General features: G+C 39.4%; 1 protein-coding gene across 1 annotated transcript in view; it reads left to right on the top strand.

Moving 5' to 3' along the window:
- The first annotated feature begins 9,902 nt into the window (after positions 1–9,902).
- Positions 9,903–24,694, top strand: part of LOC126259566 (phospholipase DDHD2) — a 210,044-nt gene continuing 195,252 nt past the window's right edge. Inside the window, exon 1 of the mRNA XM_049956471.1 lies at positions 9,903–10,108. Coding sequence (XP_049812428.1) covers positions 9,964–10,108 — 145 coding nt within the window. The 5' untranslated portion in view covers positions 9,903–9,963. The remainder of the gene's footprint in view (positions 10,109–24,694) is intronic.

Genomic DNA, 24,694 nt, shown 5'->3' with positions numbered 1-24,694 from the left:
CTACTGAATGATTATTTTATGCTTTAATTTGTACATAGTTGCTTATTTCATTTGATATCTGGTTTCCAGCTGCCTTGCAGCATTGGCTTCATAAAATAAAATTAAATGCATTTGCTAATGTGAAGACTTTCTGTCAACAGATCTATTAAATAATTACTTTATGATCCACATTCTTCGAAAAAGGAGCTCTTGGAATGGAAAGAACAAGAAGAAGGGACTAATAACAGTAACTGCATATATAATTTTCTTTTCAAGTACTTGGTAATTTTTTGTAGAATTATTTTTTGTGGTGCACCACTTTAATTACATAGACATTAAGATATGAATAGACATATCCCTTATCTGCATTGTTATCTTTAGTGTAATATTTTTCTGCTTGAGCTTTGTCATGTTTAGATATAAGTTATTGCATTTGCTGCTGCTGTTTGCCAGGCATAATGTTACTGAATTTGACTTTGTATTACTCTGTTAAGCCAGTTTTACTACGGATTTATTTTTATTATTTGCTGCACATTGCCTTATATTAGTCGTAATATTGCAATTGCTCTGCTAATTTATTTTAGTGCTGCTTGCTTTGCCTTTTGTATTTTTTATCATTGCTGTTTGTGTTAATTGTTTTGTGCTGCTGCATTGCCTCATTCCTTAGTATATATATCTGCGCTCAGTAGATTTAAGTTAGCTTAAAATGGGGTAGGCTATATGAGAGAAAGAGTTGTGATGAATTGGAAGAAATGCATTGAGAAGCTATAAGAATATGGTTTGGCCAAAAAAAGGATTTTGAAAAATAATGAACAAAAAATTAGTGTTTAGAGACAACAAGTTTAGGTAGGATTTTCTTGGAAATAAATGATGTAAGATAACGGAAAATAAATAATGAGATAAGAAATATGTGAACATATAAATACAGAAAGCATGCTTGGATAGGATGTTTTGCTGAAAACAAATGTTGAAATAAGACGAAAGATCAATGGAATGAAGTTTTGGGTTGGACTGCAGTACCAAATGTTGCACTGAAAACGAACCCTGCCCTTTCCATTGCGTTATCCCCCTATGTGTTTGTGTACTCTTGTATATTTGCGTTTTTCCTGTCTTTATGTGTTTAGCTAATAAGAGTTATGTTGTAGAATTTTTCTAATAATATGTTATTTGCTTTGTAAAGATGTTTAGACATTATTTATTCTCTTTTGTTTTAATGCTCATGTGTGAAGTTGATGTTTCAAAAGTTATTCTGATCTTTTATGAATTTACTTATGTCATAATTCCTGTAACACTGTTGTATATGTTATTTCGATTCTTCTGTAAAGCCTGTATTACTACAAATCTTATCTGTATTGTTATGTTCTTTAATGATGTATTTTGTACCTTTATAATTGTATTCTTATGTTATAAAATTGTAATTGACACCAGTTCATCAAATTAAGTAACTTGTAAGTTACATTTCACTGCACACGTTTCTGTTGGTCATAGTATACGGACAATAGGTGAGAAGTAGGGACTGTTAGTGTTTGCACGTGTGTTAATAATTCAGCAAGGGACTGGATAACAGCTTGCTGGTTCTAAGGACATTTCAAAAAAAAATTTTCTGTGCGTGCACAAGTGGTGGTTTATGGACTTGCTATATTCTCCACAAGACTCTTCGATGGTGATTGTGCACCTGCACAGTCGCAACAGATGGCTGTTGGCCGTCTCTACAAGGACTGCAGTGGGTCTGCAACTCTGATGGCCCACCAATACCGTAATCTGTACCAGGACTACAGTGGGTCTGCTCTATGATGACCTACCTACCAATATTCTTCAAAACGTCGAATGACTCTGCTGTGGGTTTGCTCTGTTGTGGCCCATTACCTGTCAGCATGTCAAGAGTCAGCACTGTCTTTCCGTTGAAAGGACGACACTACTTCTTCAAGACTGCATGGAAATCCACTACTTCCATGTGCATTGTCTTTTACTGCTCAGACTTTGAGAAAAGAAACGGCAGTTTTACTGTGATGAATGATCAGGACTGTCTTTATGGACTGTGAGAAAATTTTAGCTTTTGACCAACATCGTATTAATAAGTGTGTGCATTTGATATCTTTCTTACTGTAATTATGAAAAATTTTTTCAAATCTGTATTGGCCAGTGCCCAAAACAATTTGTAAAATTTTTTGTGGGGAGCATGAGGGCTATGTAAGTAAGCTGTTTGTTTTCTTATTGGCAACGTTACGTAGCGCTCTGTATGAAAATCACTGGCTGTGCTGTGTGCAGTCTGCGGCTAGTTTGCATTGTTGTCTGCCATTGTACTGTTGGGCAGCGGCAGCTGGCTGTTAACAGCGCGTAGCGTTGCGCAGTTGGAGGTGAGCCGCCAGCAGTGGTGGATGTGGGGAGAGAGATGGCGGAGTTTTGAAATTTGTAAGACTGGATGTCATGAACTGTTATGTATATTATGATTTCTCAACACTATTAAAGTAAATACATTGTTTGTTCTCTGTTAAAATCTTTCATTTGCTAAGTATGCCTATCAGTAGTTAGTGCCTTCCATAGTTTGAATCTTTTATTTAGCTGGCAGTAGTGGCGCTCGCTGTGTTGCAGTAGTTCGAATAACGAAGATTTTTGTGAGGTAAGTGATTTGTGAAAGGTATAGGTTAATGTTAGTCAGGGCCATTCTTTTGTAGGGATTTTTGAAAGTCAGATTGCGTTGCGCTAAAAATATTGTGTGTCAGTTTAATGTAGAATTTTTCTAAGGGCACGTTCCAATGTCCTACCAACGGGTCCCTTCTTCTAGTCAAGTTGTGCCACAAACTACTCTTCTCCCCAATTTTTTTCAGTACCTCCTCATTACTTATGTGATCTACCCATCTAATCTTCAGCATTCTTCTGTAGCAGCACATTTCGAAAGCTTCTATTCTCTTCTTGTCCAAACTATTTATCGTCCATGGTTCACTTCCATACATGGCTACACTCCATACAAATATTTTCAGAAACGACTTCCTGACACTTAAATCTATACTCGATGTTAACAAATTTCTCTTCTTCATAAATGCTTTCCTTGTCATTGCCAGTCTACATTTTATATCCTCTCTACTTCGACCATCATCAGTTATTTTGCTTCCCAAATAGCAAAACTCCTTTACTACTTTAAGTGTCTCATTTCCTAATCTTATTCCCTCAGCCTCACCCGACTTAATTCGACTACATTCCATTATCCTCGTTTAGCTTTTGTTGATGTTCATCTTATATAAAAATATGATAAATGATATAAAGTACGTAAAATTCGAGGAAAACCTGGTATAATCACGAAAAATTGATGTGAGGTACCTAAAACTTGAGGGAAATACGATGAAATATGTAAAATCGCGAAAACCCAGTAAAACTGCGGAAATTGACTGAGAAATACATAAAATTAGACAAAATACCATGAAATGAGTACTGAGCAAAATCAATAAAATTGCGTGGTCTGGAGTCGGAGCGGAGACTAATGCTACCATACATATGCACACCTTAATAGTGGTGAGAGCAGGCATTCTTGACTTGGCGTCAAGGCGGAACGTCAGTATTATCTCGCACATGAGCAGGACAACCTAACATCGGACCAAGACTTTCGTGTGCAAGAGGAAGGTTACTTCAGGTGATGGTAAACTGCGAAAAGACTGTTACAGCTCCTCTGGCTGCTGATCGTCGTGTTTGTTTCCTCGCAAGATATCAGTGTTTCTCCAAATGCATTTTCGGCTGTCGACGATCATAGGACTGTTGAGGACAATTCATAATTTCCGAACTGTAGCCGGACTTGTACTCCTCATGAAACCTGTGTAGTGCTTGTGTTAAAAAGCACCAGTGTTTTGTTTGGTGTGCAAGGTAGTTGTTTTATCGTTTTGCACTTTGTCACCATAGTTTATAGTACACAAACTTGCAGGGAGAATGTATGTCGTGTGCTGGAAAAATATTTCTTATATTGGGATATTAACGCTATGGCATTCCACGTAACTAATAGGGTGGACCTACCCCCATGAACCATGGACCTTGCCGTTAGTGGGGAGGCTTGCATGCCTCAGCGATACAGATGGCCGTACCGCAGGTGCAATCACAACGGAGGGGTATCTGTTGAGAGGCCAAACAAACGTGTGGTTCCTGAAGAGGGGCAGCAGCCTTTTCAGTAGTTGCAGGGGCAACAGTCTGGACGATTGAGTGATCTGGCCTTGCAACACTAACCAAAACGGCCTTGCTGTGCTGGTACTGCAAACGGCTGAAAGCAAGGGGAAACTACAGCCGTAATTTTTCCTGAGGGCATGCAGCTATACTGTATGGTTAAATGATGATGGCGTCCTCTTGGGTAAAATATTCCGGAGGTAAAATAGACCCACATTTGGTTCTCCGGGCGGGGACTACTCAAGAGGACGTCGTTATCAGGGGAAAGAAAACTGGCATTCTACGCATCGGAGCGTGGAATGTCAGATCCCTTAATCGGGCAGGTAGGTTAGAAAATTTAAAATGGGAAATGAATAGGTTGAAGTTAGATATAGTGGGAATTAGTGAAGTCCGGTGCCAGGAGGAACAAGACTTTTTGTCAGGTGAATACAGGGTTATAAATACAAAATAAAATAGGGGTAATGCAGGAGTAGGTTTAATAATGAATAGAAAAATAGGAGTGCAGGTAAGCTACTATCAACAGCATAGTGAACGCATCACTGTTGCCAAGATAGACACGAAGCCAATGCCTACTACAGTAGTACAAGTTTATATGCCAATTAGTTCTGCAGATGATGAAGAAATTGATGAAATGTATGATGAAATAAAAGAAATTATTCAGGTAGTGAAGGGAGACGAAAATTTAATAGTCATGGGTGACTGGAATTCGATAGTAGGAAAAGGGAGAGAAGGAAACATAGTGGGTGAATATGGATTGGAGGAGATAAATGAAAGAGGAAGCCGTCTGGTAGAATTTTGCACAGAGCATAACTTAATCATAGCTGACACTTGGTTCAAGAATCATAAAAGAAGGTTGTATACGTGGAAGAGTCCTGGAGGTACTAGAAGGTATCAGATAGATTATATAATGGTAAGACAGAGATTTAGGAACCAGGTTTTAAATTGTAAGACGTTTCCGGGGGCAAATGTGGACTCTGACCATAATCTATTGGTCATGAAGTGTAGATTGAAACTGAAGAAACTGCAAAAAGGTGGGAATTTAAGGAGATGGGACCTGGATAAACTGAAAGAACCAGAGGTTGTACAAAGATTCAGGGAGAGCATAAGGAAACAACTGACAGGAATGGGGGAAAGAAATACAGTAGAAGAAGAATGGGTAGCTCTGAGGGATGAAGTAGTGAAGGCAGCAGATGATCAAGTAGGTTAAAAGACGAGGGCTAGTAGAAATCCTTGGGTAACAGAAGAAATATTGAATTTAATTGATGAAAGGAGAAAATATAAAAATGCAGTAAATGAAGCAGGCAAAAGGGAATACAAACGTCTCAAAAATGAGATCGACAGGAAGTGCAAAATGGCTAGAGGACAAATGTAAGGATGTAGAGGCTTATCCCACTAGGGGTAAGGTAGATACTGCTTACAGGAAAATTAAAGAGACCTTTGGAGAAAAGAGAGCCACTTGTATGAATATCAAGAGCTCAGATGGAAACCCAGTTCTAAGCAAAGAAGGGAAAGCAGAAAGGTGGAAGGAGTATATAGAGGGTCTATACAAGGGCGATGTACTTGAGAACAATATTATGGAAATGGAAGAGGATGTAGATGAAGATGACATGGGAGATACGATACTGCATGAAGAGTTTGACAGAGCACTGAAAGACCTGAGTCGAAACAAGGCCCCGGGAGTAGACAACATTCCATTGGTCCTGACAAAATTCTACCATCTGGTGAGCAAGATGTATGAGACAGGGGAAATTCCCTCAGACTTCAAGAAGAATATAATAATTCCAATCCCAAAGAAAGCAGGTGTTGACAGATGTGAAAATTACCGCACTATCAGTTTAATAAGTCACAGCTGCAAAATACTAACGCGAATTCTTTACAGACGAATGGAAAAACTGGTAGTAGCCAACCTCGGGGAAGATCAGTTTGAATTCCGTAGAAATATTGGAACACGTGAGGCAATACTGACCCTACGACTTATCTTAGAAGCTAGATTAACGAAAGGCAAACCTACGTTTCTAGCATTTGTAGACTTAGAGAAAGCTTTTGACAATGTTGACTGGAATACTCTCTTTCAAATTCTAAAGGTGGCAGGGGTAAAATACAGGGAGCGAAAGGCTATTTACAATTTGTACAGAATCCAGATGGCAGTTATAAGAGTCGAGGGGCATGAAAGGGAAGCAGCGGTTGGGAAGGGAGTGAGACAGGGTTGTAGCCTCACCCTGATGTTATTCAATCTGTATATTGAACAAGCAGTAAAGGAAACAAAAGAAAAATTCGGAGTAGGTATTAAAATTCATGGAGAAGAAGTAAAAACTTTGAGGTTCGCCGATGACATTGTAATTCTGTCAGAGACAGCAAAGGACTTGGAAGAGCAGTTGAACGGAATGGACAGTGTCTTGAAAGGAGGATATAAGATGAACATCAACAAAAGCAAAACGAGGATAATGGAATGTAGTCAAATTAAATAGGGTGATGCTGAGGGAATTAGATTAGGAAATGAGACACTTTAAGTAGTAAAGGAGTTTTGCTATTTGGGGAGCAAAATAACTGTTGATGGTCGAAGAAGAGAGGATATAAAATGTAGACTGGCTATGGCAAGGAAAGCGTTTCTGAAGAAGAGAAATTTGTTAACATCGAGTATAGATTTAAGTGTCAGGAAGTAGTTTCTGAAAGTATTTGTATGGAATGTAGCCATGTATGGAAGTGAAACATGGACGATAAATAGTTTGGACAAGAAGAGAATAGAAGCTTTCGAAATGTGGTGCTACAGAAGATGGGTAGATCACATAACTAATGAGGAGGTATTGAATAGAATTGGGGAGAAGAGGAGTTTGTGGCACAACTTGACTAGAAGAAGGGATCGGTTGGTAGGACATGTTCTGAGGCATCAAGGGATCACCAATTTAGTATTGGAGGGCAGGGTGGAGGGTAAAAATCGTAGAGGGAGACCAAGAGATGAATACACTAAGCAGATTCAGAAGGATGTAGGTTGCAGTAAGTACTGGGAGATGAAGAAGCTTGCACAGTATAGAGTAGCATGGAGAGCTGCATCAAACCAGTCCTGGACTGAAGACAACAACAACAACAATAGGTCGGAAACCTCACCGCTCTAGCATTATAATGTGCTTTAAGTGCAAAACCATCTAGCCTTGGGATAGCATGTGTTTATGTTCCACGATCATTTCTCTCCCACCAATACCTTCTATGTACAGACCCCAGACACTAGAACAATACTTCAGAATTGACAGTACAGTTCACTTACATAAAACGTTTCGAACTACGTCCATCTGGAGCTCCATCATGCATAAACCACATGTTCTTTCTTAGTAACCGTCTGTTATATCGCCACAACACTCTCGTATCTACTGTACATCGATAAGTGGTGCTAACTCCTCGACATGTGCGCATCTGGAGGGATCTCGCACACTTGGACGGGCGCCGTGAGTAAGACTGGTGTGGATATAGTACTTTCCTAATTTACATCAGCTGCAAATTCAATCGGTGACAGTGTTGCAGGGAGGGTGGTCAAAGAGAATGGAGAGAGATCTTTCAATCTCCAAATTTATCCTAAGAGTGTAGGAATGCTCTGTGACTCTCATCCGCATAGGGGAGGAGGGGCAGTAGTAATGGTAATTTACGATATATATATATATATATATATATATATATATATATATATATATATATATATATATATATCGATGATACAGAAACTGGGAAGCATGCTGCGGTGTCATTGCTCGCCATTGAAATTACGGAAAAACTGGTAAAAATTTGCTAAAATTGATTTCACTTTCAATTGTGCTGCTTATTATAGTACATCACTCCATATTGATGGCGTCTTTTCCATCCCATCCATCGACTGGTATGCTGTTGATCACCATATAATGATTGACCGACATCACTTGTTCGAGACGGAAAGAGAGTCTCGATGGGAGTAGCACCAAAACAGTTATCGCGTACATGATGGAAATATGAGGAATCAATCGAAACAGAACACAGAGACTTCTGCTACCCCATCACTGAGTTTGTAGCTACAAACACGTGACATCATCAGAATGATAGTGGTTGCTAAAGTTAATAAATTCATCAAGAAGGCTAGGGGACATTTATGTCAGAAAGAGCAAATAAGCAGTTATTAGCATCCCATTTAGACAATGAATGGGAAAGCACAACCCTCCCCCTCCCCACCTGTAAATTGGTGGGAGAAAGACTCAGCTGATATGCCGTTTGGTGGGAAATCGCTTGTATGCAATATTATTTAAACAGTTTAGACACTGTATGGACTATTGTTTATTAATACAATTTATGGGATGCTAGGTAGTGTATGGAATATAGCTCATTTATTTATTTAAATTAAGGCTGTTGTAATACTACACTAGAAGAAAAATGACATTAAAAATATTTAGTAAACAGTTGTGATCATGTCTTACATCGCATAAAGCCTTTGAATATCGTTGCAATTACTGTTATTAACCATTAATTATTTGTTTATGTAGACAAAACAACTACACTTCATCAGGCAATTACAATGTCTTAGCTTTGGAACTGCTGAGGATGGCAGCAATCTGAAACGAAGAACAGTTGATATGAAGTGTTCAGAATGGTGCCGATTTTTAGCTATCAGTACTTGGGGTCCAGCCACCAAACTATTGTGATTTTGCTATAGCTAAGCTATTGGGACTCAAAACACACTAATTTAAGTGTTTACGAATTAATAATAAGATCGTTATGTATGCAGCTCCAGGTGCCACCCACAGTGTCAGTACTGGCTCTCGAGCAAAAACGTTTGCCAACCACTATTTTAGAGAATACTGAGAGGAGTGGAATAGCTTGATAATTTTCAACTTTATCATTATTACCACTCTTGAATAAAAGTACCACTCTCATATTTTTAATCTATGGGTGAATATTCCCGCAGGTTTGATAAACTAACAATGTGAGGAAAGTACTTTGCAAGTTGTGAAGGAGTAAGGATTATAAGTGACAGTGGCACTTCATCTACAACTGCTGACATTTTTCATTTGAGCCTTTTAATCATCCTTACTACTTTATGTTTACTAGTTTCACCATCTGGTACTGAGCTTAGCTAATTGACGTGACGTTCAATCGAGTGTTAATACACTATGATGTTGGCGTGACATGATTTGACGTCCCATTCCGTTGACGTCTAGTGCGAATCGGCCATTATGTTATTTGGTAGGTCTCCAACAAACATTAATTGGACCCAATACGCTACCATGAGGAACATATAGGTTACATGTTTCCTGTCTGACAACTGCTTTACTAAAAATTTGTCATTATCTGAAGTGGGAACTATCTCTGCTTTCTGATTCCTGTTTATCAGGTAAGACTAAAGTCACTCGTTTGCTGTTCCTCTTACGCCTAGTGCTTCCAGCGTGTTTAGTGGTATTTCATGGTCAAAACTCATCATTGTCAAAAACCCTACACCAGTCTACCTGGACACAGTCATCCTTGTCAAAAGTTTCAAGTAGCGCTTTTATGAACATTGTCATAGTCTGTGACTCTGTATGGCCGATATTGTGCTTCTACCTATATGTGCCCTAAAAAGTATCTACGATGGTGGTCAAATATTATTTTCATGTATTTGTAAAATCTTCTAATTTGTGATGACTGAGAATAAATTATTAAATAAATAAATAAGTAAATGTCTCTCACGAGACAGTCGGAGGTGGTTCGAGTCTTCGAAATCACTTAGTCCATTTGATACTGTTGATTAGGAATATCTTTAAATTGTAATGTTAGATGTTCCGGAATCGGACATGTTTATACAGTTGTTTTGACTGAGAAGATTTGGTTAGGTATTTTTGTTTGGAAATGGGCGATAGAGCGAGACGTGACAACCCAAAAGTCGTAAATAACCCTTTGTTATTTGCTGCTGGGAGTGGCTTTCCATTCGAAAACTTTTCGGAAAATCCTCTTCTAGTGCCTGTCTCTCAAGCGGATCCTGTATTGCCAGATGGTATGTTAAGTTTTTTAAAACTGATTCTTTTACTTCACAGGTGGTAGCTGTAGCGAAACTAGTTTGTGTGGGTAGATGAAATTGCTAGAATTACTTTCCGGTTTTTTGAAAGTATGTTAACAATTGAAGCAAGAAGTTAGTAAACAAAAGCTTTTCTACTTTCAATCTACTTCGTATTTATCCTTTTACACTCGTATGTGCGACGATTTTTTATAAATTGATCATTACAGGAATGTCAACTTTGAGGTCTGCCATGTCCTTGAAATTTATTACAATATTACCGGTTGTCAACACATAATCACCATAAATAATAACCAAAATCTAAATGATGTTTTACTTTAGTCTCATTTGTACATCTCAAAGATCCTTCAAATGATGCTATTATAGTGTGCGTCATACATGCTGTAACTACATCTTCATCCACACTCTGCAAACCACTGTGAGGTGCATGGCAGAGGGTACGTCCCACTTACCATTTCATAGGGTTTCTGTCCACTCTATTCACTTATGGAGTGCGGTAAGAATGATTCTTTGAATGCCTCTGTGCATGCAGTAATTGTTCTAATCTTGTTCTCATGGTCCCTATGTGAGCGATATGTAGGTGATTGTAGTATATTCGTAGAACCATCATGCAAAGCCAGTTCTTGAAACACTGTTGATAGACTTTCGTGGGCTAGTTTACATCTGTCTTCTAGAGTCTGCCAGTTCAGTTCCTTCAGTATCTCTGTGACACTCTCCTATGGATCAGACAAACCTGTGACCATTCATACTGCCACTCTCTGTATACATTCAGCATCCCCAGTTGGTCCTATTTTGTATGTGCCCCACACACTTCAGCACTATTCTAGAACAGGACACATGAGTGATTTGTAAACAGTCTCCTTTGTAGATGATACCACTTCCCTAGTATTCAACCAATAAACTAATGTCTACCACATGTTTTACCCACAACTGAGCATATGTGGTTTTCCATTTCATAACCTTACAAGGCATCCTGGTATTTGTATGAGTTGGCTGTTTCCAACAATGGATCATTATTGCAGTCATAGGACACTACATTTTTGTGAAATACAAAATTTTACATTTTTGAACATTTAAAGTAAGTTCCCAATCTTTGCACCACTTTGAAATCTTGTCAAGATATGATTGAATGTTTATGGCAGCTTCTTTCAGATAGTACTTCATTATGGATAACTTTATCATCTGCAAAATATCTTAGGTTACTGTTAACATTGTCTTCAAGGTCATTAATAAACAACATGAACAGCAACGGTCCAAGCACACTTCCCTGACACACACACCTAAAGTTACTTCTACATCTGACAATGACTTTCCATCCAAGATAACATGTATCCTCTGTACCAAAAAGTCCTCAGTCTAGTCACAAATTTCAGTTGATAGCCTGTATGATTGTACTTTTGACAACAAGCATAGATCATTTTATGGAAGAGGCCAGAAATGCTTAACTATGGGGTCTTATCTCTTATGTTTAGTAGGAATTCTAATTAAGCCAAACCCTGAAGGTTCATATCACTTATGACTGATACAAAATCAGATGAAACCAAACAGTTATTTCAGTTGTAGCAACACTTATTTCACAAGTCATTTCTCATATTTGTTTGCAGTCCTCATTGTGGGTCAATGGAAGCCCCGATTTCACCCATCTGCTTTGACCTGTGACATAAGGGTGTTGTGGTGTATGATGTCATTAAGGTGCAGTGTTTATGAGTTGGTTGTGTTTGTTGGTGTCATCTTGATGTGTTTCATGGTGCCCTCTGGTGGTGCGTGATGTGTGTGGCCACTCTTCTACTTATCAATTGCAACAAGGACACATGACTTGTACGTTTGAGAACCTTGTGGATGAAATGAGTTTCTTTGGCCTTGTGGGAATTCTCTGTAGGTTTCATGTGATTTATTCTTTTCTTCAGTTGAGTTATGAAACTTGGGAGATCAATGTCCATTGCAATATGAAGTTCCCAGAAGAATTCTCCTTGTCATTTCAGTGTACTACTTTACAACATTTCTGCCACTGCAGAATTGCTTGCATTCCAGAATGTGTAACCTTAGCCCAGTAATATTGTTGGTAACATATTACAGCATTTAGTTGTGGACTCTTCTGTGTACAGCAAAGCCTTTTAATTTTTCCATTAGCTTGTGAGTAGTAGGCAGCCATTCTGGTCATTTTACTGCCACAGGTATTTGCTAAGGCTCAGAATGTGTTAGATTGAAACTGTGTTCCTTGATCTGTAATTATCTGTTGTGGTATTCCCATGAAGTTGTAATCCAGGATTTAAAAATGCTGTTGCTGCTGTCTCTGTTTCAATGTTTCAAAAGGGTACAACTTCTATCCAGTTGATAAATGTACCAATATGTGTTAAGCAGTAAGTAAATCTATGGAGAATGGTAGAGGATCCACCAGGTCAGTATGTACACCCCTAAAAATGTGTATTAACTATGGGGAATTTTCCAATAGGCAATTTAGAATGCCTTGTAATTTTGCCCTTTTGCCAGTCTGTTCATGCATTACCGTATTATTACACACCCCTCCTCATGTCTAGCCAGAACAAACTTGGATAATATGAGCTTTACTGAAGATCTAACACTTGTATGAACCATGTTGTAATGCTTAAAAACTGTAATGCTAAATTGTTTGACAATATAGGAACAAATGGTTTCAGCTGATATGTCACACCATAGTCATAGACCAACAGTAATGGAGAACTACTTCAGTTTTGGTGAAGTGCTGCCACTTGACTTGAATGAAATTGTACAGCAGGATCCAAGTGTTTCAACATATTTTAAAATTTTTGTGAGAAAATTAACAGTTTCAGATTGGCACTTCTCCTCAGGGTTGAAAGGAGATAGAATCACCAGTTAGTCTGTAAGCATTAACAATTCCATTTAATGTGGATTGCTATCTCCAGAATCCAGTACTCTTATTTCCATTTTATCAATAAGAACTCAAAATATAAAATTTGTTTTAAGTAATTCATTAATCCTGTAAACCTGAATCACCACTTATTTTATTTAACTATTTCTAAAGATTTCGAGATTAAAATGTGACTGTCAGGATTGTTTGACTAGAAAAAACTTCTTTACACGAGGCCCGGGCTGTGCCTCTCAACATCACCTGCATCTATGCTCCGTAACCCATTCTACCACATTTTAAATTTTCTTCCTATTCCAGTCATATATGTAGCAAAGGAAGAAAGATTTCTTATATGACTCTGCGCAAGCTGTAATTAGTATTTGTTTGTCTTTACTGTCCATGCAAACCAAGTTGACACTCGGTGCAGTTGCTGATAGAAGTAACTCTAAAGGCAATTCATGTTTAAGGTTGCTCCCATCAGCCACTGTGCTGAGTATAAACTATATTTGTACAGATAGTACCAATCCTGCAGAAAAAATACATTGGGGGCTGTAGTATTTTCATAGATCCAATACTTAACATTGTTTCTCAAAGACTTGTTAGTAGGTTTTTGCAGTTAGGTGGCATTATTCTGCCCTTTTTTATATAGGCCTACATGCAGTATCCCTGTTTAGTTCTATCCTTCAGTGTTCTAGGGTGGGATATATAAGTGATTTGTAAGCACAACTGTAGAATCGAAGTCTGCCACCTACTTAACCTCCAATTAAGTCGATGTGATCATTCCGTTTCGTATCTCCACAAATTGTTATATCCAGATACTAGTAGGATTTGCGTAATTCCAATTGTTGGTCATTAATATTGTAGGGGAAAAGTTACTAGACTTTGCGACTTTGAAAACATACCAGGTTCTTCCTGGATACTTGTAGAATGTTATTCAGATATGAGTAGATATCTACATCATCAAGAAAATCAGTTTGAGGTTACATTAATATTGTCTACCAAGTCATTAATATACAGCTTGAACAACAAGAGTTCCAACACATCTCCGAGGCATGCTTGAGGTTATTCGAGCTTGAGTGTGATAGTGACCAGCACCTGAAATATTGATGTTGATGACAGAATGATCTGTAGGGATCCTGATATCTATGTTCACACTATATTTAGTCAACTGCTCTTTGCTGTATATAACCCACTTTTAGTCACAAAACTAAAACTGCAAGCTACATTCAGAAAATTTGTATTAGGTAATAGACAAGTATCCAGTGAGTACTGTGGTTGATGCTGCATACATATAGGTCCCATCACACATAAACTGTGAAAAATTCAGAGATTTGGGGCACTATGTAACTACTACTGTTGTTCTGTACCCCTATTTAGTTCTCTATTCAAGAAAACATTTTACATCTTGCCTTGCAGGAATTCTCAGTATGATCATGCCCTGATGGGCAGAGTGAGCAATAGTCTCTGGCTGTTTGCTGATGATGTTGTACTGTACAAGAATGTATTGTTGTTGAATGATTGTAGTAGGATCCAAGATGACTTGACAAAATTTCTAGTTGGCGCGAATAATGGCAGCTTGCTCTAAATGCAGAAAAATGGAAGTTAATGCAGATGAGTGGGGGAAAAAATCCTTTTGTTCTAATACAGCACAGTTGTGTGCTGATGGACCCAGTTGTATTGATTAAATGTCTAAGTGTAACATTGCAAAGTGACATGAATGGGACAAGCATGTAGTACGGTAGTATACAAGATGAATGTTTGATTTCAGTTTATTGCGAGAATTTCAGGGAAGTGTAGTTCATTTATAGAGGAGAAACCATGTAGCACACTAGTGCGATCCGTTCTTGAATATTGCTTGAGGGTCTGAAATCCCCACCAACTTGGATTACAGGAAGACATCGAAGTGATTCAGAGGCATGCATGCTGCTAGATTTGTTACTGGTTCATTTGATCAGCATGCAAGTATTACAGAGATGCTTTATGAATATAATAGAGGGAAACATTCCACGTGGGAGAAATATATCTAAAAACAAACATGATGAGACTTACCAAACAAAAGCGCTGGCAGGTCAATAGACACACAAACAAACACAAACATACACACAAAATTCAAGCTTTCGCAACAAACGGTTGTTGTTCCTTTCACGTATTAAACAACCATTTCGACTAGTTCTAATAACTTTTGCTTTATTTCCATTTCCGTTTTTCTCACATCACTGATCATTTTTAGCTGCTTCCCACAGGTTTTAACGTCATTATTTCTTCGTCAGACAATTGTTAGCCTCATTTTCATAATCTGCCACCACAAAACCACTTCTTTCAATACATTTACACGTAGTTTTTCGAAATTTTCCCGAATTTCTCCACCCTTTAACGTGTTTTGGCGGCAACACAACCACCTAACCTTTGTGCACATCGTTGTCTACCAACCCAAGTTCACCACAGGATCAACATAGCCCAGCCCTAACCAACACTTTTTCGCCTTTTTAAAACCTCTTTCCCGATGAAGCAACCGTTTGTTGTGAAAGCTTGAATTTTGTGTGTGTGTTTGTGTTTGTTTGTGTGTCTATCGACCTGCCAGCGCTTTTGTTTGGTAAGTCTCATCATCTTTGTTTTTAGAGATGCTATATGAACGGAATGGTAATCTCTGTAGGCAAGATGTTCTTTCTGTGAGGCTCTATTAAGGGGGGGGGGGGGGACAGCATTTGAGGCTGCTTGCAGAACAGTTCTGCTGCCACTGGTGTACGTTTCACACAAGAACCAGAAAGATAAGATAAGAGAAATTAGTGCTCTTACGGAGGCATATAGATGGTAGTTTTTCCCTCGCTCCATTTATGAGTGGAACAGGTAAGGAAATAGCGAGTGGTGGTATAAGGTACCCTCTGCCATGCACCGTACAGTGGCTTGTTGAATATGTTTGTAGATACTTTTCAGAAGTCTGCCACTGAAGCCAAGTGGTCAACATGACGTACCCCCATGCGGCTGACCTGGGTTTGATTTTCGGTACTGCCAGGGATTTGTCCATGGTGGGAGGATGGACTGGGTTGCATTCAGCCCCTTGGTGCCAATTTTGTCCACCTCCATAGCTGACAGATCAACGCAACTGACTGCCATATGGAGACTGCGAGTTTGATTCCCTCTGTAGCAAAGGATTTTTTTCTAGGTGGGAGGAGTGGTGCAGGGTGCATTCAGCCTAGAGGCCAACTGAGGAGCTACTTGACTGATTAATAGCAGTACCAAGGTCAAGAAACCCAATGGCAACTGGGAGAGCAGTGTGCTGACCACATGCCCCTCCCTACTGCATCCAGAGATGCCACTGGCCGACAATGACATGGTGGTTGGTCGGGTCTAATTGGCCCTTCTAGGGACAGAATGCAGAACTTTACTGTCTTACTTACTTTTCAGAACCTTTTTACTTACATTTCCGCCTGAATTTCACATTACTGATGTTTTTGCAATCTGTGCTGGATGGTATTGAGGAGATAATGCTTTTCAATATACTTCATTATGTTTGAGCTCAGAATGCATTCTAAGGATCTACAACACATAGCTATCAGTTATAGTGAACAATAATTTTGTGTATCATTTCTGGTGTGCATCTCATAGACACACACAAGTGACCTGCACAATTTTGCAAGCACTGTGCATAGGTTTTGTTCAAGAGATCTATGGTGTATTATGGTTAAGATACTGGTTAATTTTGCATTGTGTGTAGAATGGTGACAGGGGTTATATTGGTCCCAAGGTCCTTTCTTGATTTTAGCAATTTTATTTGTTTCTCAATGTCTCTGTAGTGTCAGTCACCATTGATATCCTTTATGTAATATGAAGGGCAGCACAATGTCCATTGTTTTACATTCACGTTTTTCTGAAGTAGGCCTACGCAGAAAATGAAAATGATCAAATTCTCTAAATTATGATTTAAAGTTAAGGCCATAGCAGCTGGAGATAGTGGTCATGTGTGCATGCGGTGTGCTTGCTTGTGTGAATGCGTGTGTGTTTCCTTTCTGAACAAGACTTTGGCCAAAGGCTTATGTGTAACAGTGTTTTTGTTGTGTCTGTCTGCAACTCAGTGTGTCATCTGTACAGTGAGAAGCAGTCTATCTGTTTCATTATATTGTCAGTATTTCAACTGGATTTTCCAATCTAAAGTATTTGTTACACAGAAAAATGCATACATTTGTCAGCCAGGTGAAGCAGGATAAAGTGGTGTGGAGCAGACTGAATTCTTGAAATTCATTTGTTGGGTGGAAGACAGAAGTTCTTGTGAATATTGTAGCTTCTTTGACTAGTTTGTTTGTTCCATGTTCCATAGATAATTTTCGCAATAAACATGAACATGTAAATTGAACAAAGGCTGCAGAGACAATTAAACATACTGGCTTACCTTCAGGAGATGAAATATTTAGTACTGCTGATATGCACATATAAAAATACACAACAGTATCCTAGCTTTCAGAACTACTGATTCTTTCCTTGAGGAGGAGAGAGAGGAATTGGTTGTAAGGTTTAAAGGTAGAGCAGGTGACTTGGCCTACGGGATGAGAGGAACACATCAATCTGCACCTGGGATGAGGTGGATACACCTGTTTTGAAAACAAGGGAAGGCAAAAATCTGCAATTATAACCCGAGGGAGTGATCTAAGACTATACCTGTTCATAATGTACATAAATGATCTGACATTGAAAGTTCGATTGGACTACTCCAGTTGGTGGTGTTTTTTTTTTTTTTTTTTTTTTTTTTCACTCATGGAAGTAGAGGTGAAGAATATTATAACAGGAAGACCTGCAGAGAAGTGAAACTTGCTGCTAGTACTAGCAATTTACCCTTGAAATACCAGGTGTACTGGTATGAAATGAGCGTTAAGATACAAATATGTTGATAGGGATCATTTGTTGTGAACGAGCCTTAATTTATTTTTGTTTGGTTGGTATGACATCTGTCAAAGATATTTAGTATACATCAAGTCATGGAACAAACATCATCATATGTTTTCATTGTGTTAACAATGTCGAATTTTGTACCAGAAAGTGATGATTTGCGGAAAGCATTAATTTTTTGTTTTCATTTGAAGAAAAAAAAAAAAGTGCTGCAGAGTCGCATCGAATGCTTGTCAAGGCATATGGTGATCATGCTCTATCAGAAGCAACATGCAAAAGATGGTTTCAACAGTCCAGAAATTAATGATTTTGATGTTAGAAATGAAGAACGTGGAAGACCACCAAAAAAGTTCGAAGATGCCGAATTGCAAGCAATATTGGATGAAGATGATACTTTGAGTCAGAAGCAAATGGCAGCAATGCTAAATGTTAGACAACAAACAGTTTCTGACCATTTGAAAGCTATGGGAAAGATCCAAAAGTGTGGAAAATGGGTGCCACATGAATTGAATGAAAGACAGATGGAAAACTGAAAAACCATTTGTCAAATTTAGCTTCAAAGACATGAAAGAAAATCAATTTTGCATCAAACTGTTACTGGCGATGAAAAATGGATTTATTTTCAGAATCCTAAATGGGAAAAATAGTGGATTAATCCAGGACAACCATCAACATCGACTGCAAAACCAGATCGATTCGGCAAGAAGACAATGCTCTGGATTTGGTGGGATTAGAAAGTGTGGTGTATCATGAGCTTCTAAAACCTGGTGAAACTGTGAATACCAATCGCTACAGACAACAAATGATCAATTTGAACTATGCATTGATCGAAAAGAGACCTGAATGGGCCGGAAGACATGGCAAAGTAAGTTTTTTATACGACAATTCACCTGCACACAAAGCAAAACTGGTTCATGATACAATCAAATCACTTGGCTGGGAGCTGCTACCCCACCACCTGTATTCACCAGACTTGGCCCCTTCCGACTACCATTTGTTTTCATCAATGGGACACTCGTTGGCTGAGGAACACTTTGATTCCTATGAAGAAGTCAGAAATTGGGTGTCTGATTGGTTTGCTTCAAAAGGCGAACATTTCTATTGGCATGGGGTCCACAAATTGCCAGAAAGGTGGTCAAAGTGTATAGAAAGCAATGGTCAGTACTTTGAATAAAATGTTTTTACTTTTCAATTCAAAATTAGTGTTTCATTTTCACAAAAAAATGCTCATTTCATACCGGTACACCTGGTAAGCAAATGTACAGTTATATGATTGGTGACCAATGATTGGAAACAGGTCCAACAGTGGAAAGGCCAGGAATACATTGATCAGCTAGAACATTATGACCACTGACCTACTATCCGTATAAACCTGTCGAGGCAATAGCAGCGTTACCTGGCAAGGAATGACTGCTAGTCAGACACAAGCACAGTGCATATAGTATCAGCGACCATGCTGTCCACGTGTAGAATGGGGAAGGTGCACTGTCTGTCTCAGTTTGGCTGAGGGCAGATTGTGATGGCCCGGAGTCTTGGCACGAGTATTTTGGAAACTGCATGACTTGTCGGGTGTTGAGGAGTGCTGAGGTGAGTGTCTTCAGTATGTGGCAAGACCACGTCCAGACGTCATGGGATTGGGCTACCAACCCTGGTAACACATGTTGGATGTCATAGGCTGCGCAGACTGGTAAAAAAAGACAGGCAGTGAACTGTGGTGGAACTAATATCACTTTAAAGCTAGGCAGAATACAAGTGTGTCAGAACATGCAGTTCACTGATCTCTCCTAAAGATGGGCAGACGATGACCCACGCACGTGTTAATGTTAATACCATGACATCGACAACTATAATTGAAGTGGGCATGTGACCATCGACACTGGACATTGGCACAGTGGCAGAGCATTGCGTAGTCTGTTGAATCCCGATACCTTCTTCATGATGACGAGGGGAGGATGGGAATCCGTTGTCTTCCAGGGGAACAGCTCCTTGATGCCTGTACTACGGGACGGAGACAAGCTGGTGGCGGTTCCATTATGCTCTGGGGAGCAGTCACCCCCACTGATTCAGTGGAGCTCATGCGAGGTGCCATAACAGTCAAGGAGCATTGTACAGTGGCTGCAAAACACATACACCCCTTCATGACAATCATGTTTCCGATGGCAGTGGCATGTTTCCACAAGGTAGTGAACCATGTCACAAGGCCAGAAGTGTGAGGAGTGTGATGGGGTGGTTCAAGGAATACAGTGGCGAGTTCCAATTAATGTTCTGCTGCCCCCCCCCCCCCCCGCCCCTCCTGCCCCCCCCCCCTCACCCAACTCACCAGATCTGAACCTGATCAAACACTTTTGGGATGAGATTGAATGTGGTTTCAGAGCTTATTGCCCCCTCCCCAGAATTTATGGGAATTAGGTGACTTGTGTGTGCTCATGTGGTGCCAGCTCACTACAGTGACCTATCAAGGCCTCAGGGCTTCCATGCCATGATGCATCACCACTGTTATCCGTCCCAAACTTGGACATACAGCTATTAGGTAGGTGGTCATAATGTTCTGGCCGATCAGTGTAAGTGTCTGGGGCAGTTTAAAGTGGAGTGACAATTTGAAACTAATAGGATGAGCATGTGCCAGACTGAGATTCAGTGGAAGAATTGTGAGGATGTGTGAGAGGCACCTTAAAAGAACCTGATTCAGCTGATACTCGAATGTTGTTGTTCAATCTGGGACCTCTTCTTGTTTGTATTATATTAGGGGAATAACAGTAAAATTGTGTTTTGAATGTTTCTTTTATCAAGACATAGACATACATTTGTGAAAAAACATGACATTAAAATCAAATATATTTGGACTGATATGGAGGTTTATGTATAGTTGTTCTTTGTGCACACTATTCCTGATAGGCTAGTATTATGTCCCAAAGCTGGTAGCTAGTAGGGGGGGGGGGGGGGACAACTACAACAACAACAACACTGCAACTATAGACTAAGACATATTATATGTCTATAGAAAAGAGAGGTTTGAATGTGGTATATGAAGTATCCTGCCACACACCATTAAAGTAGGTAGCAGAAAATATGTGTAGATGTGTATGAAGCTGCACATAGAAAGCAAAAACCATACCACACTGACAATCAGTTGCAAACATATGAGAATATGGAATATCTTTGCAGATGCAGACTGCCTTAATGGGTTTGTGGTGAGCTGCACACACAACTCTGACTGATTTTAACCAAGTATTTTATTTTGGGTTGTGAATGTGCATCAGAAGCAATAGCAATATAAGAAAAGTATGGGAAGATTCCTGTATGTACATCTTCTTTGAGTCACTGTGAGCTTCATGGCGTAGGATATTTTCTATCATTTTATTTCTTTGTGTTTTGTTTTATTTATTCACCTAGGGATCATGTGACAATGATACAGGATTCGTCACTGCAATAAAATAAAAATAAATATTTCAGTAACATGCATACATATAGAATACACAAGTATGCTTTTGTGAGGATAGAATGGTCAGCTGAAGACTTGATGAAGGAAGTATCTTGGCATTTGCTTGAAATGATTTAGGAAACATGGAAAATCTAAATCAGAATGGCTGAACAGAGAAAACTTGTGATCGAACGGAGTAAACTCCATTCTCCTGATATGAGGTCAGTGTCTTAGCAACTGCAGTGCATCCTTTGGGTAGTCCTTTTTGTATGGCGTTCTTTGATTTATACACAGGTTGATTCAGATAATTTATAATAACAATAATAGTAATAATAATAATAATATTATATAATATAGTTTTGCTCTTCGTTGCCGTACACTCTTGAAAACACATTGCTAACTCCTGAACCAAGAAAATGTGCTATGCCCCTTGCAATAACTCCAGTCTCCTTGGAAAACTGCCTCCAGACTGGTAAAGATGTTGAACTTGGGGAAATGACAGCACATTACTATCATTCACTATAGGTCTTGGTAAATGATTCGTTTGCATTCCATTCAAGACTGGAGCCTGGGAGAAGTGACTGCTTGTATGCCTCGGTGTGAACTGTTACTTGTCTGAATGTGTTGGCTTGATATCTACAAGTTAGATGTTTAGGAATATTCATAGTTTCTGCTGTTAAAATTGTGAAATGTGTAGTATCACTCAGGGTGTTAAGGTGTTAAACTTTCTTGCCAATCGAAAAGGTCTGTGACCAACTATGCCACTATTCTTTGTATATGCTTCATATCTTCTGCTAGTCCTCTGATGTCTTTATACATTCTGCAAGACACTTATGGTGTGTGGCAGAAAGTACTTGTCCCTTTTCCTGTTCCAGTTGCAAATGGTTTGTGGGAAGAATGATTGCTGGTGTGAGCCCCTAAGTGGGTTCAGATTTCTCTGATTTTATCTACATGGTCTTTTTGTTAAATATAGAGTGGGAAACTACACATTGGTTGACTCTTCAGAAAAGTATGCGATTTGGTAGTGAACAGTAAACCACACCAGGATGCAGAATGCCTATCTTGCAGCTTCGCCCACTTTAGTCGGCTGAGAATCTCAGAGACCTGTAACAAAACATGATGCTATCATTTGGACGACTCTATTTGCTCTATTAATCCTATCTTGTGTGGATCCCAGACTGATGAGCAATTATCAAATATTGATGGAATGAGAGTTTGTTAAGATACCTCCTTCATTAATGGACTACATCTCCTGAATATTCTTCTGTTCTGGGTCTCATATGCTTGAGCAGTATCCAGTATGGGTCATAGCATTTTGAATGCGATCTTTTGTAGATAGACTGCCTTTACCTGTGATGTGATTGTTTCCTTCATATCTAAGCATGGTTATGCCCAAATGTGTGTGATATGGCTTAATAGTTGCCCTCAGTAATCCTATAGTCATAGGAAACTACACTTTTGTGTCCTGGAGGTGCACTATAAGCTTTTTTGTGCCCTGCCTGCCCTGAAGTGATGTCTTCTGCTTCTTCTACCATTGGAATGCTATGTAACATCCTCTTCCACCATTTGAAGCATTGACATCTTCTCTAGCAGATAAGACACTTGGGCCTTGCAACCTGATGCTGTTGGGGTCAAAAAAAGCAAGAGTAGGCTGTAGAGAAAGGAAAAAAAAATACAGATGATGTCTGATACAAGTAAGTGGTACTAACATCAGACAATGCAAAAGAAGAAGAATCAGTGCACTATAGTGGCCGGAATTAAAGGCAACTGGAAACAACTTAAGAGCCTGCAGTGAGGGGCCAACTGGCCATGGGTGTCAACGGCGAGCTGCCAGAGAATAGACAGATGGACAACAATAAGGAAAGACAGACACTGGAGATGACATGACAGAATAACAAGTCCTGTGAGTTAACCAAGATTGAAACCTAAGACGTAGCGAATTTAGAACCAAGACAACGATACATTGTGAGATCAATATAATATTGCAGAGAAGTTACAACTGACTGATTGAGTGGCTGCACTGCGTGCTTTAAAGATTGGCCATGAGTACTGACAAGTCAGCAGGATGGGCGTGTCTTCATAGACAGCACTGCAGTTTTGACAGAAGTGCTGTTGGATTAATGTAGTGTGGTCTAGTAGCCATCATCAAGGTCCACACCTTACAGCAGGCTTTCAGACTCTCTGGGCTGGGATATCTGATCCTTCCTACCTTAGAACTGGAAGAGCCCAGGACAATGCTTGGAAGGCGAACTGGCCATTGACTGGTTGGAAGCAGTGAGGACTCCACCTTCATGCCCGCATCCAGTGGATCTGCCTCTGGTGACCTGGGCAGCAAGTTGTACTCATGCGGTGGGGGGTTGGCAAGGGTGGGCATTCCATGTCTGTCTGAGCCACCGACAGCGGTGCAGTCGGTAGATGTGGACAGAGTTGGTTGGTATAACTGCATAGGAACTGCGACTCTTGAGTGGGAATTTTCAGCCGCAGCGGATGTTGCCAGCACTGACCCAAATGCCATTATTCTTTTGAGGTTGGATGCCATTACATTACGAAATTCAGATTTGATTTATTTTATTTTTTGAAGAAAATACATAAAGTGTGGAATGTAGAAAGATATCCTTGTTAAATAGGTATGTTACATAGATGTAACTCCATTATGGCAAAATATTAGCAAAGTGACAATTGCACTCTTGAAAAACATAATGTACTTCAAGACTACACTCACAAGGAAATGTCCTTTTGAGATGCCCTTTGCTTAGTAATATTGGTTAGTCCTCTTGATGAATGTTTGCTGGGCAGAAAGTATCTATGTATTTTTAAGCCCAGTGGACTATTAGTGCTGGGGCAATGTAGTCAGGACAATATAGTAGACGTGCAGGTAAATGTGTTTTTGTAAGGGGCAATCAAATGAAAATGAAGCAAGTGGAGAAAAATCAGTAATCTGTTGATTATTTCAAATGTAATTGCCATAAATGTTAATACATTTATCCCACTGTGAGACAAGACAGTCAATTCCTTCATGGAAAAATGTTTGTGGTCGGATACAGGGCCATGATTGTACCCAGGCAAACACGTCTTTGTCTGAAGCAAATATATGGCCACAAATGCCCTTCTTCAGGGCTCCAGAAATATGGAAATCACATGGGGAGCGATTGGGACTATTTGGAGGATGTATAAGGACTTCCCAGCAAAAATCATGCCGCATAGTCAAAACAAAATTGACAACATGTGAACCTGCTGCAGAATTTTTGCTGGGAAGCCCTTAAAAATTCTGCGTAGTGCCCTGATCTTCCCCAATACAATTTTGGAGCCCTGAAGAAAGACATCCATGCCCGTTGATTTGCTTCGGGTGAAGAGCTGCACACTTGGGGACAGTTGTGCGTATGTTTCTGTTTTCTATTTGGTTTAAGGCCTGAGG

Source organism: Schistocerca nitens, chromosome 5, assembly GCF_023898315.1.
Source record: "Schistocerca nitens isolate TAMUIC-IGC-003100 chromosome 5, iqSchNite1.1, whole genome shotgun sequence".
NCBI lineage: Eukaryota > Metazoa > Arthropoda > Insecta > Orthoptera > Acrididae > Schistocerca > Schistocerca nitens.
The sequence above is the reverse complement of the archived record's forward strand: the minus strand, read 5'-3'. Positions and strand labels throughout refer to the sequence as shown.